At 37.7% G+C, this 17,713-nt stretch overlaps 1 protein-coding gene across 1 annotated transcript in view; it reads right to left on the reverse strand.

Annotated features, from left to right (window-relative positions):
• Positions 1 to 17,713, reverse strand: part of CDK13 (cyclin dependent kinase 13) — a gene marked incomplete at its 5' end in the record, with an annotated part of 142,766 nt that overhangs the window by 84,844 nt on the left and 40,209 nt on the right. Inside the window, 3 exon segments of the mRNA XM_006172158.3 lie at positions 7,660 to 7,830; positions 10,832 to 10,971; positions 12,439 to 12,609. Of these exon segments, the coding sequence (XP_006172220.2) occupies positions 7,660 to 7,830; positions 10,832 to 10,971; positions 12,439 to 12,609 (482 nt within the window).

Genomic DNA, 17,713 nt, shown 5'->3' on the forward strand with positions numbered 1-17,713 from the left:
GTAATTGTCTTCTTGGATGGTATGGCAGCTGCCTTTTTACCTGGGGTGACTGCTGCTTTCTTGGCAGGTGTGGCAACTGCAACCTTTTTTGTTGAAGAAACTACTACCTTGTTTGCTGGAGTTGTGGCAGCCTTCTGACCTTTTTTCTGAGGGATGATAACCTCTTCTCCACTGCTATCATCTTCTTCATCTTCTGACATTTCCTCATCTTCACTGTCTTCTTCAGGAGCCATTTTTGGGAGGTCACCTTGATTTTTACCAGCCTTAGCGAGCTTCACCATGATGGCGGCTTACGATGGCAGATTGTGTGGCAGGCAGGTGGCGCAGATGAGTCTTGAGGAACTCCAGCGATGTTGATGGCAGCCAGCTACAGCTCGAGACTCAGGACTTTAATCTTAATGCTCTCCCTACCTTCCAATAACAAAGTTAAATTGTCATCTTCTTAATCTCATATAAACGCATGAATTATTTTCTTTTTTTTTTTAGAGAGAGGTTTTTGCTATAGGGCACTTGCACTCACCAGACAGACAGAAAGCAAGAAATCACACACACCCCCGCCCCCCCCAGGGAGGATGGCCACACCGCAATCCCTTTTCCTCCAGTCTCTTCCCGAGATCTTGGGCAAACACGGACATGTGCGTGGCTTGAGTGTGAAGCCACCAGGTCCAGACTTGAACTGTGGTCAACCATGTGGGAATCCAGTAACATAACCACTACTCACTCCATATGCTGGTCCCCATCAATACATGAATTCTGAGGAGGCACTCAAACCATAAAACAACCCTAGTGTTAACCAAATAAATAAATAAACTTTAAAAAATGACTTTTAGGGTCAGCCAGTGGCATGGTTATTGATATGGCAGGAATCCACATGGCCAACTGCATGGTTCAAGTACCAGACCAAGTGGCTTGAAAAACACACCAGGTGCTTCTGCTTACATGTCCAAAATCCAGAAAGGAGAGATGGAGGAGAGGGGATTGTGGAATTGCCATCCCCAATAGGGGGTACTTTATCACTTTTCTTTGTGTGTCTCTGGCAAACACAAGGGGTACTTTATCACTTTTGTCTGTCTCTGGCAAAAAATAAAAAAATGTGCCCTCTAGCAAACTTTTTAAATGGGGCAGGGAGGCTTTGAGCTCTGTCTTAACATGCTGCTAAAGGCCCCACTGTTATACCTACTAACTGACTTTCATTTTTCCTTCCTCCTTCCCTTCTCTTTCACCTCCATTCCTTTCTACCTTCCTTTTCCCTTCTCTTTGTTTCCCCCTTCCCTTCCCTTTCCCTTCCTTCCTTTAGATTTCTGTCATAGGGCACATTTGCTCACTTGAGAGAGACAGAAGAGGAAAAGTGAGAAAGCACCATCCCCACTCACCCGCCACCTCAAGGAGGGATGGCCACGCCACAATTCCTTCTCCTTCATTCTTCTCTCAGGACTTTGAGCGCACAGACACATGAGGCTAGCATGTTTTTTATTTTTGTTTTTTTGGGGGGAAAGGTTTTTGCCTTAGGGCACTTGCATTTACCAGGGAGAGACAGAGATAGTGAGAAGGAAAATGAGAAATCTCCCCCCAGGGGGAGAGTTATACTGCAATCTCTTCTCCTCCACTCTCCTCCCAGGAACTTGCGCACACATGCACATGCACCTGGCAGAGTTTCAAGCCACTCGGTCCAGGATTCGAACCGTTGTCAGTCATATGGGAGTCTAGCAACATGACCTCTATGCTTCCTGCTACTCTCCCCTGCCTCCTAGCATGTATTTTAAGACACTGGATCTGAGACTTGAATGGTCAGTCAGCTATATAGGATCCAACATAACCACCATAGCACTTGGTGGTCATCAACTTTTTTTTTTTAATAAAAATAACCTGCAAGTTCATTTCTTGTTTTCGGGGGTCGGGGGAGGCTAAGAACAGACTCCTGAACAAAGTTCTCCTGTTGGGTTGTAGGAAAAGTCATGATGCAATTTTACACAGAAGCATATAGAAAAAATACGTCATGACTTTTCCAACAGCCCAACACTTATTTGGTAGCTTCTGCAGCTAATAGTGTTTCATTTTTTTCATCTCCTGTGAAACTCAACACCTACAACTGAAATTCCAATTATACTCGGTAGTCAGAAAAGTCATGATGTGTTTTTCTGTGTTTCTACACAGATATGCGTCATGACTTTTCTGACTCAATAGCTTAGCTGAGTTATCTAACTAGGAAAAACTTTCTAGACAGAAACAAGTTTGTCACTGATTTAGATCTAGCTTCAGTAGTCCTCCCAGTTTTCAAAACAAGAGACTGAATTGGGAATCAGATACCAGAAGTAGTAGTAGTAGTATATCCCTAGAATCTACAGTGGCACTACTCAATGCTGAGTTAATGGAATTGTTCAACTGCTGAACTATCCAAAATGAGCCAGCAGCCACATGTGGGTACAGAGCACATGCAATGTGGCTAATGCACTTAAAGAAGTGAACTTTTATGTTTGTTTTCTTTCTATTTATTTATTTTAGAGGTTTTTGCCTTATGGCGTGTGGGCTCTCCAGAAAGAGAGAGAGAGTGAGAGGGAAGTGAGAAATCACCACCCAGGGAGGATAGCCATGCCGCAATCCCTTCTCCTCCATTTTCCTCCTAGGATCTGGGCACACATCCACATGTTCCGGGCCTGAGTTTCAAGTTATCAGGTCTGAGACTTAATTTGCTGCCAGTTATGTGACCACATGAGTCCAGCGACATAATCGTTATGCTATCTGCTGGCCCCTATTTAATTTCAATTAACTTAAACATAAATAGTTGTATGTGGCTAGTGGCTATTGTACTGGAACAATAAACATCTGTGGAATTAAAGAATGAGCAAATCAATCAATATTGCTCACTTTCTGAACTTCTGGAAACATTAGCAGTTCTATACTGAGGAAATATTAGTTCAAGTATTTAAGAAAATGAGATAGGAGAGGTAATTTTTAAACAATTTCTTAGGATATATGCTAATCTTTCATTGCCTCGTAAAAACAAAATACAACACTTACTTATTAGAATGCCCTCTTCTCTGTCTGAAGTTGTATCTACCTTTAACATTTTACCTACTCCAAAAAGTCTTCCCACCTCTGCATTTCATTCATTCATTTACTCAATATTTAATCATAACTGACTGTATCCTACACACTAATAATACAGAATAGAATGAAATTCAGTTCCTGTCCTCGGAAATTGAGAAGGAATAAAAATATGAAAACATGACAAGTTGAAATAGAAAATACCATTTATGGCCTGGTAGTTAAAGTGACTGGATCCCACAAAGCCTACCAGGGGTTCAAGTCTCAGACCCAGTAGCCTGAGAAACGTGCTAAACAAGTAGGCACGCATGCTCAAACTCCCCAAAAGCAGGAAAGATGGAGGAGAAGGAATACTGGTATGACCAAGCTCCAAAGGGGCTGCTTTCTCACTTTCTCTCTCTCCCTCTGTTTCTGTTGAGTGTATGTGTCCTTTAGCAAATTTTTAGAAAAAGAAAATATGATTATAGAACTATATATAGTATGTAACTCAAGTGTAAGGAACTACCTAATAGTCAACATGATTATCAGAAACTGTAAAGGAAGTGACATATGGGATTTTCTTTCCCAGAATGCACAGTGACATATTGGCGTTAAGTATTTACTACACGATACCCTTCTCTTGGTTTAAGAAAATTCTAAATTAAAACAATGTTCTTGGGACAAGCAGACGGCATAGATCCCATATAACCAAATGTGCAGTTCGAGTCCTGAACCTAGCAGCTTGAAATGTGCACGACTACCCAAAATCCTAAGAGGAGAGTAGGGAAGGGATTGTGGCATGGCCATGCCTCCTTGGGGTTGGCTTCTTTCGTTCTCTGTCAATCTGGCAAACACACACCCAACAGCAATAACTAAAGAGTGCTCAAATTCCCAAATTATACAAGTATTTACATCAAAAACTATAAATAAATTTATGCACGGTAAATGTAATACTGGTTTTCGGCTGTCCAAACAACAATGTTAATTTTAAATACCAAAACAATACTTGATTGGTGTGAGATCATTATTTCAGTATTTGGTTTTAGTGAGAATACTAAAATAGTTATATCCTAAGATAGAGATCAATAACTCAAGGGTTTTTTTTAAAAAAGAATTGTTTAATTTTATTATTATGTTTAAATTTGCAATAGGGCATGTATGCTCACGAGGGAGGGTGGGTGGAGAGAAAGAGAGAAAGCTGCCAGAGACTTGAACTGCAATAGGTCATGTGGGGGTCCAGTGCCTTAATCACCACACCACTTGCTGGCCAGACTCAAGTTTTTATCTCAGAGTGCACAAAACTCCAAAACTAAAATAGTCTTCCCTAATCACAGAATTATAAACTGTATTAATCGAATATTATCATCCTCATTCAGAAAGTATTTTTCCCTAAGTTTATAATCCTCAGTGGTAGGAAGAAAATAACAAGTAAAAGCTGCTTTTATAAAATAATTCATACTCTAGTTTAAAGACACTTTGAACAGTGAAATATATAAACATGAACACTGGGGACCAGCAGTTAGAGTAATGGCTATGTCGCTGGACTCCCATGTAGTCGACCACGGTTCGTGTCCCAGGCCTGGTGGTTTAAAACTCACGCCGGGCGCATGTGCGTGTGTGCCCGAGATCCCAGGAGGAGAATGGAGGAGAAGGGATTGCAGTGTGGCCACACCCCCTGGGGGGTGATTTCTCGCTTTCTGTCTCTCTGTCTCTCTCTGTCTGGCAAGTGCACCTGCCCTATAGCGAAAACCTCTCCAAAAAAAAAAAAAAACTCTAAAAAATAATTACAAAATTAATTAAAAAATAATAATAAAAAAAGGTTCAAAGATCCCTTCAAAGTTATTAAAAAGAGATGAAACTGCCAAAAGAGCCAAGAGAAAAAGTGGAATGTTTATCCCTATCCATTCCATTTAGTTCAGAAAAGGTTTCTTCAGTATGTAAATTTTTGCACAAAAATTTATACCATGAGTTGGTGGTATCACTTAATGCTTTATTTGTCTAAAAAAGATTTGTAAGACTAAATAATATTTCAAGTTCCCATGATTAATTTCTCTTCAAATGAAGCCAAAAATTTTTTTAAATACTTCTATGGTGTCACCTTATACAGTCAATGACTTGTGTTATAGTAATACAAGGCTTTATATTTTTATAAGCTAATATTTTTGGGTCTGTATTTAAAATGTTCGTATTTGTGTTACGTATGTAGTTTCACTTTCTTCCATTTTATAAATTCTAATATATTCATACTAGACTAGTCCACAACATAAAGCCATTATTTCTAAACTGTCTTTCTGTTCCAGTAAGACAATCAAAACATAACATGGCAATCACAATTAGTATAACGTCACATAGTTACCATGGTCAGGGTTAGAATCCAAAGCCTCCAAATCTAGTTCCTTTTTCATTAAATGATGCTACCTCATCATTTCTACCAAATTTATTAAACTCATTTTAAAAAGGATTTGTTTTAAATGTTATACCCTCTCATATACTTTAACACATTTCATTATTATCCAGTACCTAAATATACGTTCTCACATAGTAAAGCACATTTTCATTTATCATGACTTATATAATTATGAACAGTATTATGGTGGGGGAAAAGATGAAAGGTACAAATTCATGAAAACCTATGATTTGTAAAATACAGTGATAGGTACTATGGAAGAATCAAAACAAAACAAAATCAGAACAAATAAACAAAGTCTTCTGGGAATTTATAATCTGGTAAAGAAAATGAATTTTAAAAATTTTAAAAAGAGAAAATATATTAATAGAGCAGGTATGGTTCACATCTTTTTGTAAAGAAACAAATAACTTAACAAATGTAATTATTCTCACTTACTGGAAAAAGTTATCCCAAATTGTGTGCCTACATGCAGTGAGAAGAAATAAGATTGGTCAGTTAAGAACCCTCTAAAGAATAAAGCAACATTTAGATTAAGACTTTGGGAGAGAAAAGTCAACCTTTCAAAGTGCGTGTGTGTGTGTGTGTGTGTGTGTGTGTACGCATGCGTGCTTGCGTGTGCTATGCTGTGTTGTGCTGTGTTGTTTTAGAGGTAGAGAGGTTTAAATCCAGGACAGTAGCACATATAACAACTTCATGATAGAAATATCTGAGGACCCCAAGACCAAGACTAAAGCTTAGTGAGCAACCCAAAATGGCACAAATATGTAGGGATCTGATCTCACACCTCAAAGAAGCAGAAGAACTCACACATGTTGGAGGAAAAGCAAATATACTAAATTTGACAGACCACCAGGTTAAGGTAAAACACATGCTACCTTCATGTTTAAGGTCTTCATTTAATTCTTACTATATAGTACGAGAGAGAAAGTTTTCCTTCTTCTTTTTTTTTTTTTTTTTAAATAGGTTTTTGCCTCAGGGCGTGTGTTTACCAGAGAGAGAGACAAAGACGGTGAAAGGGAAAGTGAGAGATCACCCCCTGGAGGATGGTACGCCACATCCCATCTCCTTCATTCTCCTCCCAGGATCTTGGGCACACACATGCGCACACACGCACACCCAGTGGGTCCAGGACTCAAACCATGGTCAGCCATGTGGGATCCAATCTGCTGACCAAGTTTTCCTTTAAAGATGAAGGGGTTATAGGCTAAGAGAAGCTAAAAGCCTTGCTCTAAAGGTCGTACTATTATAAACTAAGTCTCAAATCAATGTTCTACTTCAAATCAAACCAGTAAGACAAACCAAATTAAGTATCAGGCTAGAAAGTGCAAGCCTTATTATGGATTAAATATAACAGAGGTGGCAATTTTAAACATGATTCTGATTACCATACTGCACACAGAATACTTACAAAACAAGACCCTATGTGTAAAATAATTACCATATATTATATTAATAATTTTTAAATTGTGTTTCCTAGAGAATAAGACTGTGTGTGTGTGTATGTGTGGGGTTGGTGAGGAGGGGAAGCTAAGTACCATATTCAGTCAGATCATACCTACTTTAATTGGTGTTATATTTCATGTATTTTGAAAAAGAATTTAACTGTTTGAAAAGCACTGATGATAAAGTAAGTCAACTTCAGTTATAAAATCTTACTCTAAAAAGTCTTAAAACATGTAGCTATAAAGCTCTGCTTTCACCCATCATTTGCTCTATGATAACTAATGAACAGGTTAATTTCTTGTCAGTTTTTCTGCTAAAAAAAAAAAAAAAAAAACAACCACAATAATTTATCAAAGGCAATTTCAAGTAGGAGTTTTGCCTCCACACTTATAGAAATAATCTGTATCTCCATGAAGTTTCCTTGTGTGTTAAGGCATGTATAATAATAAAATGTAGGGCTTATGTCCTCTAATACTACTATAAATTCTTTATTTAATCACTAACAAATGAAAACTAAAACATATATTGATGTTCAAAAGAGAAAATATTACTAGTGAATATTTTATGTTTAACACTAGTAAGTATGCTTAGCTGGCTCAAAAACCACTAAAGTAAATAAAATAATTCTCCAAGTGCATTAAATCTAAAACTAGGGAGTTTAACATTAGGACAACGGTTTTATGTCTCTAATAATTACTCAAATGGTCAATATCTATAATTAAATCTACAAGTTAAAAACACCATGAATGCAATGAACTGATTATTTAAATATGCATGCATACCTTTATCCTTCTTAAAATCCAGGGCATCTTCTTTATCAGTCACTATTTCCTTCATATTGATAATACTCTGGTGGGTAAGCTGCCGAAGAATTTTAATTTCTCGAATTGCTGTAATTGGAAAGCCTTCCTTTTCATTATCCAGACGTACTTTTTTTAAGGCTACCATTTCTCCTATTAAAAAAGTAAATAGAATCAGGTTATCTCCTGACAAAGCAGGTATTTTTTTTTTCTGGAGAGGTTTTTGTTATAGGGCACATGTGCTCACCAGAAAGAGAGACAGAGACGGAAAGCGAGAAATCACCCCCCCCCTGGGGGGGATGGCCACCCCACAAACCCTTCTCCTTCATTCTCCTTTCAGTATCTTGGGCATGCACGCACATGCACCCAGCATGAGTTTAAGCCACCGGGTCCAGGACTCGAACCATGGCTGACTACAATGGAGTCTAGCAACATACCCATTATGTCAACTGCTGGCCCCAAAAGCAGATATTTTTGTTAACTTCAGATTTATTTTAATTCATCATTTCTGCTCCTCCTCCTTGCAATTACAAGCCACAAAACGGTTTAGTTTTCAACACACAAAATGATGATATTTGCAGGTGCTAAATTATGGAATACTTACACAAATTATGAAATACTACAAAACAATTAAAAAGGATGAAGTGGGACCAGCAGATGGCATAATGGTTATGTCACTGGACTCCCATATGTAGTCGACTGTGGTTCAAGTCCTGGACCTGGCGGCTTGAAACTCAAGCTGGACACAAGTGCATGTGTGCTCAAAACCTCTAGAGGAGATGAGAAGGGACTGCAACATGGCCATCCTCCCTGGGGGGTGATTTCTCACTTTCTGTCTCTCTGTGGCTCTAGAGAGCACACGAGCATGCCCTATAGCAAAAATCTCTTTAAAAAAAAGGCGATGAAATAGGTCTTTATGTGTGGTTTCTCTCCATTGATAACTATAGTAAAGAAAAAAGCAAGATGCTAAAGAATGGGTACACCACAGTACTGTCGGCATTTTTGTAGAGAAGAGTAACTATACACGATGTGCACATATGCACATAAAACCTCTAAACACGTGAGAAAATATATTCAGATATATTATTTGTCCAAAGCTCCCCAGCTACCTCGGAAGTAACTGGGATTCAAAATATGATTTGCAGTCTCAAAAGTTTGTGTTCTTCCCCACTAAACTGTCAAATAATTTACAAATGAGTCAGTTTAGTATTAGATGAAGATCTAAATAGTAAACAAAATACACACACACACACACACACACACACACACACACACATATACATATGGAGCCAGAAGGTGGCATATGGTTAAGGCACGGGACTCCCACATGGCCAACCATGATTCAAGTCCCAGAGGTGGTGGCTTCAAATTCACGCTGGGCACGTGTGTATGTGTGTGAGTGCGTGTGTGTATATGACCAAAATCCCGAGAGGAGAATGAAGGAGAAGAGACTGTAGTGTGGCCATTCCCCTGGGGGGGTGATTCCTTGCTTTCTGTCTCTGTCTCTCCAGGAGCGTACATGCCCTACAGCAAAACTCTCCCAAAAAAAAACCATAAAGTTTTGTTCATTCAACTTTTTTGGAGAAAAGAAATCATTCAGATCTTAGAAATTTTCTAAAAGATGAACGCTTAGCCTAATCATTAAAACTTATCTTTATGGCAATCTTAAGGTATGATTCTTTTTTATTAAAAAAAATGATTTTTTTAGCTTTATTAATTACTATTATTTTCAGTTTGATCAGAGAGAGAAAGCAAGAAAGCAAGCCACCAGGTCCAGGACTCGTGGTCAGCTATGTGGGAGTCCAGCGCTCCTAACCACCACACCACCTGCTGGGCCCTAATTCTTTCTTTTATTAGTTTTTTTTTTAATTAAAAGATAATTTTTTTTTTTTGGCAATAGAGCATTATACACACCATTACTCTATGCTGTAATTTGCCTTTAATTTCTAAGCACAAGTAGTCTCTCCTATACGATACATGGCCTCAGATCACTATACTCATCTATTGTTTTGTTTATATCAACAAGATATTAACAAATAAAAATTTAATACTAGCTCTAAGCATCATTTTGTAAAACACATACATAGCCTCTGACACAGCTTTTTTCCTGTTCTATAAGGTCTTTAAAAACTTTCAACCAGTTTGTTCCCAAAGACTAAGCTGCTAAATCTGGCCTCTAAGAATAATTTCTATAGGGAAAAAAAGTAATAATTTTGGACAAAACAAAACAAAGACATTGTATATGGCTAAATTCAAAAAAATTTACTACAATGACTAATTCAGGTCAAGATACTTTTATCCTAGATTACTAATAGAAGAAGAATTATGCATCATAGAAGAAAATTAAACCTAAATCTCACCAGACAGCACATAATAAAGACCAAAAGAATACTTTTTTTTTGTTGGGGGGGGGAGATTTTCGCTATAGGGCGCGTGCGCTCGCCAGACAGAGGCAGACAGAGAGACAGAAAGTGAGAAATCACCCCCCCAGGGGGGATGGTCACGCCGCAATCCCTTCTCCTTCATTCTCCTCTTGGGATCTTGGGCACACACGCACACGTGCCTGGCGTGAGTTTTAAGCCACCGGGTCCGGGACACGAATCGCGGTCAACTACGTGGGAATCCAGCGACATAGCCATTACACTAACTGCTGGTTCCCTTCCCCCCCAAAAAAAAAGAATACTTAAAAAAAAAAATTCATGAAGGGTCAATTGGTGGTGTGGTGGTTAAAGCAGCTAGGACCCATATGGCTAACTTTGTAGATCAAGTCCTGGACCCAGGGGCTTGGGGAAAAAAAAAAAAGCTTGGTGTATGTACATCGAAAATTCCAAAAGAACAGAGGAGAAGGAATTATGACATGGCCATCTCTCCTGGGAGATAACTTCTCACTTTCCCTTCTCTCTCTCCCTTTCTCTTTCAGGCAAGCATACATGCCCTATAGCAAAACTTAAAAAAACAACAACATGGGTGTATGTATTTAATTACATGTATGCCTATCTTATATAACTACATATATAAAATAACATTGAAAACATGAAACAAAAGTATAATAAATTTTAATGTTTTTGGAAAACCCTAAACTATATATTAGGGCAGAAACACAAATTAAATACATTCCACAGACCCAAAGATCTCACAAACTTGGCATTCTTACCAGTGTCTTTATCCCTGGCCTTGTAAACTTGTCCATAAGTACCTTCGCCAATAATTCCGATGATATCAAATTTATCCACGCAGCGTTTTCCCCAGTCAATATCTTTTTCTTTGATTTCACCGTAGCGAGGCCCACATATTCTACCAAATATAGTTCTTAAGATGTTACATACAATCGAGCAAATTGAATAAACTGTTTAAATAACTTAGTATCAACCTTCTACCCAAAGTTATAGCCTTTATTTTCTCCTGCCCTTGAATATTTGTGATTATCCAAGACAAGTAACACTGCAATTTCATAGTGAGTTATTAAAAACGTCAAGGTTATCATTTCCACATACTGACTCTATTTCTGCAGATTAGTACTTCAATTTAAAAAAATAGCAGAGCTTGTAAGAAAGGCTTTCAGAAGTAAAATGAAATTTTTCAACTAGATGAAACCAACACTAGGAGAGTCAGTTTCTCAACCAATCTCCAGCTTCATTATTCATTCACTAACTATATATGTGTTTGTGTATGCATATACATACATATACATACAAACACACATCCATGTATACATATATATGTATACATATATACACACACCTTTTTTAAAAAAACAAAGTTGATCATCAGCATTAACAAAAATCTAACTAACAAATTTACTGACAAATTTTGACTTAAAGCTGGATAAAATCTTAAAAATGAAAACTCCAGAAATACTTTTCCATCTAAGAGAGTATCAAAAGTATTAAAATAATTAACTCTCGGAAATGCACATTTAAGCAGACAAAAAATAAACTGTATATTGTATAACTGTATAATGATTAAATATAAATTAAAATAGATGACAAAAATTTCATTTTTCAAAAATGTAAATTTGTGTTTTTTTTTAATATCCTCAATTACAAAACTTCAATAAAATAAAAACTACAGTACTGAAGGGAAGACTATTTTAAGTTTTCTAGTTATCTACTCCATACTAAAAATTACCTAAAACTAGGCTCTATCTGAACACCAATTTTAAAATCAGATCTCACCAAAGTTTTACTTACATGTTCCCTAGGTTAAGCAAAAGTTTAAAAATGCACTAATGTTTTCCCCTTTAACTGATGAGTAGATTTCAAGAGACAAAGTTCTTCTGAGGCATTTACTTGAAGCTAACTTATGATAAAGATTTCAAACCTTCTTCTACTTCATCTCTTGCCAAATTAGAAATGCATTTAGTTAAGGAAGAAAATTGAGCTAAAAGCAAAGGAAAACACAGTAGCTTGTCCATTACTAATCTTCTCTGGGTTCACAAAATGCTGATTTCCACCTTGTCCAACCTCAATGTTGCTGTGTTGTTTGGATATCTTTATCATAGAAATTATGCTTATACACATAATGCCCCACAAAATGTATACAATACAAACTGAGAGAAAATTAAATTTGGTTTTATTAATCATCATGAATTTTTTTATGCAAGAAAATACAAAAAAGAATTTTAACTCTAAGTGAACATATTCCTATATTTAACTGAAAGAGTATACTTTTTATTTAAATTTAAAGTTTGTATTTTATAATTTAAGATGATTCAGAATAATTTCTGGTTAATGTAAACACAGGTGAAAAGCAAGCACATACTTGGGCCTCCTTTTACTATGTAACTGTGTGGCGATTTTCTTTTCCTCTGGACTCTTTGAGAGATCATCTCCTCCTGGCAGTTCAGGGGGCAATGGTAAATCGGCAAGTAGACATCGAAGTTTCTTTTCTACTTCTTTTTTAACTGCTTTTACTGAAATATTTCCTCGTAAGCTAAAAAAGAAAGTAGTCACAAAAATAAACAAAACACAAAATTTGGATGAGCAATAAAAATGTGGACATGTCTCTCATTTAACTAGAATTCAATGGCCATCACCATTTTATACTACTAGGTTGTTGGGAAGTCATGACATATTTTTCTGTTTTTCTTTTCAAAAATGTATCATGACTTTTCTGACAACCCAATATTTCACAGTATTTCAGGACACAAATCTAAGTTTCTGTATTTTTTAGCTAAAATGCACTATATTTTATATTTATATATAAAACTGGGCAATAAAAATAAAACAGAATTAAGTAAAAACTACAGAAAACTGTGTAGCGTAGGAACATTAGATAATAATTTACCAATATCGGTACCAGCAGTTAGCATAATGGCTATGTCGCTGGACTCCCACATAGTCGACTACGGTTCGTGTCCCGGACCCGGTGGCTTAAAACTCACGCTGGCCGCGTGTGCGTGTGTGCCCAAGATCCCGAGAGGAGAATGGAGGAGAAGGGATTGCAGCGTGGCCATCCTCCCTGGGGGATGATTTCTTGCTTTCTGTCTTTCTATCTCTCTGTCTGCCTCTGTCTGGCTGGCGAGCACATGCACCCTATAGCAAAAATCTTTTAAAAAAAAAAATTGTATCAATATTAGTTCATTAACTGTAACAAATGTTCCATATTAATATAATCATGTGGAAACTGGGTACAGGACACATGACTCTATTATGTTTGTCATCTTTCTGTAAATCTGAAACAATTTTTAAATATAAACTGTATTTCAAACACTGATATATTATTAACTATAAAACTACAAATTAAAATTAAAAAGTCAACTACTCATGCTTTGTAGGAAAATTCATTAGTTTTGTAACAGCATTTGTTTTGATTCTGATAGAGAGACCAAAAAATGTTTTACTGGGGCAGGCACGTGGCATGACGGTTAAGGGCACTGGACTCCCAAATGGGCAACCGCGGTTCAAGTCCCAGACCTGGCAGCTTGCTTTCTCACTTTCTCACTCTCTCACTTTCTCTCTCTCTCTCTCTGTCCCTCTCTGGTATGTATGCTTTTAATCCATTCTCCTCTCTGGATCTTGGGCACACATGCACACACACCCAGCGTTGAATTTTAAGCCACCAGGTCTGAGACTCAAACCACTGTTGACTACGTAGGAGTCCAGCGACGTAACTAACACACCATCTGCTGGTCCTCCAATTCTTCTTAAAGAATTATTTAACTTATTTCTTTATTATCATTATTTTATTTGACCAGAGACAGAGAGAGAGTGAGAAAACAAGCTGCCCAGTCTGGGACTCAAACCATGGTCAGCCATGTAGGAGTCCAGCACCTTTAACCATCACACCACCGGCCGGCCCCTCTTTTCTATCTTTTAAGACTTCACTTATTAAAATTAAGGGTGAAATTTAAGCTCAGTTAATTTTGTAAATGCATGGAAAGTTCTTAATTCTATATATATCTTAACATGGTAACTGTTTTAAATGTCTTGGGTACTACAAAATCTCGTATCTAATAAGATGACATGCTCAAAGAGAATTTTTTTCCTTTACTCATGATAGGGCATGTACGCATAAACATGTGACATACAGAGAGAAATATGAGCACCCTCTACAGGGTCTAGTTACACGATGTTCCCCTTCCTCCAGTCTTCCAGCCCACTGGATTGTGGGTACTCACACACCTGCCTAAAATGTTTCAGGCTGACAAAGCTGGGAAGTTTAACCACAGTCACCATGTGGAATCTGGTTTCTCTTGTGCAGCATGTTGTTGCTGTGCAGTAAAGTTGGCCCTTGAAAGAGAATCTTAAGGTAATAAAATTTGGACTAAATATATTTTTTAAAGAATTATTTAACTTGTATTTATTTACTTATTTATTTTAATTTTAATCAGAGAGGGACATAAAAAGAAAAGAGCGAAAATGAGAAAGCAAGTCGCCAAGTATGGGACTCAAACTGCAGTCGGCCAGGTGGGAGTCCAGCACCCTTAACCACCACACTACCTGCCAGTCCCAGGACTTCATGTATTTTCATAGCAGTTATGAGTCTGATAATAAGAAACTTAGTGAAACCACATTGTTGTGATGTGAAATTACTAAAGATATTGTCAGTGGAAGTCTGTTTTTGTTTCAGTTTCTCGTTTTTTTCTTTTTTAAGATTTTTGTCATAGAGCACATGCACTCAAACAGGGAATGAGAGCGCGATCAAGAGAGGGAAAGTGAGAAATCACCCCTTAAGGAGGATGGCCATGATGCAATTCCTTCTCCATTTTCCTCTTGGGAATTTTGGCAGGCATGTACACATGCCCAGCATGATTTTTTCTAGCCTCCAAGCCTGGGACTCAGTGGTCAACCATATGGGAGTCCAACACCTTAAGCGATATACCACCTGCTGGCTCCTTTTTTTTTTTTTTCTTAATTTGCTAGAGGACACATGTGTTCACTAGAGAGACACAGAGGTGAGAGAAAGTAATGTTAAATTTAACTATCCTGGCCTAAAATGGCCACTGTACTCCCACACTTGGATTCCTATGGATAAGCCGAAACTGTACCTTGATAGGCTGATTTTCTGAGCTGGTTGCTAGGTTACCGCCAATCACGGCAGGTAGGCTTCAGTCAATCACGGCAGGTAGGCTTCAGTCAATCACAGGTATCCTGCCTTTTAAACTGTGTTCGCAGATAAACCACCCCAATTGTTTCCCTACCTCATTCCTTCACTTTCGTTTTTGTCTGGGAAGTCATGTTCCCGTTCAGTACATATCACTTTCCTTTTCCAGAACTTAAATACCAAGTTGACCACGAGGCTGGTCAGAGTTGTCTGGAAGTACGGGGATAACTGCGGGGATAACTGCTCGATTTAAATTCTGTTGAGATTTGCACAATTAGAACTCTAAAAGTTCTCTATTAAATTGGTTTGGCTTTTCTTTTAACAGTGAAAAAAGCACCCCAGCATGAAGATGCTTACACCACAATCTCTTCTCCATTCCTCCTTCCTTTCAGGATTTCGGGCACACATGCAAATGTGCCCAATGTGTTTCTCAAACCACCAGGTCTGAGACTAAAATTGCACAGTCGGCTATGTGGGAGCCAGTCACCTTAACTATCATGGCAAGGAGAAAGGATTATGATATGACCACTCCCCATCAGAGGGTGCTTTCTTTTTCTCTCTCTGGCAAGAACACATACCATCTGACAATTTGAAGGAAAAAAAAAAAAAAAACATTGGGCCTGAATTCATGTAAAGCAACACTGAAGCTGGAGCTCCATGGCAGGACTGTTCACTAGTTATTAATTTACTACACTCCCGGCAACAGAAATTTGGACTTGAAAGCCAATATGCCATGGATCTGAAAGACATTAAAATAGTAAGGTACTTCCAAAGTAAAACATGTCAGAAGAAAAGCAGATACAGAGACATACAGATATCTAAGAATTTTTATAAATAGCATCACTTCAAATTAGTGAAACAAATTATTAAATAGGTATTACTAATAACTCAGGCAAAGGGGTAAGGAATAGGGATTCGAACCACTCCCTACTTCATACAACCAAAAGTAATTTCTATGAAAAAAATATTCAGAGTCAACCTTTTAAAACTGTATAAACCTAGAATTTTTACAGGCAAAACAAAACACAACAGACTTGACTATATAGAAAAATAGGACTAGCAGGTGATGTGGTGATTAAGGTGGATGGATCCCACATGGCCAACTGCAGAGTTCAAGTCCTGGACCTTGAAACTTGAAAAACACATCAGATATATATACATGCATGCCCAAAATCCCCAGAGAAGAGTAGAGGAGAAAGAAATGTGGCATATCCTTTTCCCCTGGGAGGTGATTTCTTATTTTCCTGCTCTTTTCTCTCTCTCCCCGTGTCTCTCCAGGGAGAACACACACACTATAGCAAATTAAGAAAGAAAATATGCATATAACCAGAAATACCAAAGAAAAACAACAGATTCCAAAAGGTAAAGGTCAAAATTCCAACATAAGACCTAAAAATTAATTTAAAAAGAAAAACCTGGGACTGGCAGATAGCATAATGGTTACAACATTGGACTCCCACATGGCCTACCACAGTTCGAATCCCAGACCTGACGGATTGAAACTCCCACTGGGCACATGTGCATGTATGCCCAAAATCCCACGAGAAGAATGGAAAAGGAATTGTGATGTGGTCATCTCCCCTGCAGTGTGATCTCTCGCCTTCTCTCTCTCCATCTCTTTCTCTCTGGCAAGTACATGCACCCTATAGCAAAAATCTCTCTCTAAAAAAAAAAAAAATTAAATTAAATAAGAGAAACTTAAGGAAAAGTCAGTATAGGTTATAAACAAGCAATTCATTGGAAAAAATAACCAATAAATGATGTTCAGAAAGACACTATACCTCAATAATAAGAATGCAAAGTTGAACAATTATTTCAAGATTGTCAAAAATTTAAAGTTGTCAATAGCTAATACTGTAAAAGTAATTTCATACATCTGAGTATATAAATTGTCATACAGCCTTACTGAGATGCAATTTGGCAATTACTATCAAACTTTTAAATGTACATACTTTTGACACACAACTATCCTACAAAAACTGTATTACATAAAATTTTCATATATACATAGAATATAATTACAAACTGATAACTCAAAGCATCAACAGCAGAAAGCATAATGCATCCATTCCAATAGATAGGAATATTGGGACTACCTATATCAACATGGAAAGGTCTCCAGTGCATTAAACAAAAAAAAGCAAATCAAAGAATACTATGCATAACAGCTTTTTTTGTTTGTTTGTTTGTTTTTTTAAGGTTTTCCTTCTCCTCTATACCCTTCTCAAGATTTTGGGCATGCACTGGGACCAGCAGTTAGCATAATGGCTGTTGCTGGACTCCCATGTAGTCGATTGTGGTTCGCATCCCGGACCCGGTGGCTTAAAACTCACGCCAGGCACATGTGCGCGCGTGCCCAAGATCCCAAAAGGAGAATGGAGGAGAAGGGATTGTGGCGTGGCCATCCTCCCGGGAGGGGGGGGGGGTTGATTTTTTGCTTTCAGTCTCTCTCTCTCTCTCTCTCTGTCTGGCGAGCACATGCGCTCTATAG

This window comes from Tupaia chinensis, unplaced genomic scaffold (assembly GCF_000334495.1).
Source record: "Tupaia chinensis unplaced genomic scaffold, TupChi_1.0 Scaffold000088_1, whole genome shotgun sequence".
Classification (NCBI taxonomy): Eukaryota; Metazoa; Chordata; class Mammalia; order Scandentia; family Tupaiidae; genus Tupaia; species Tupaia belangeri.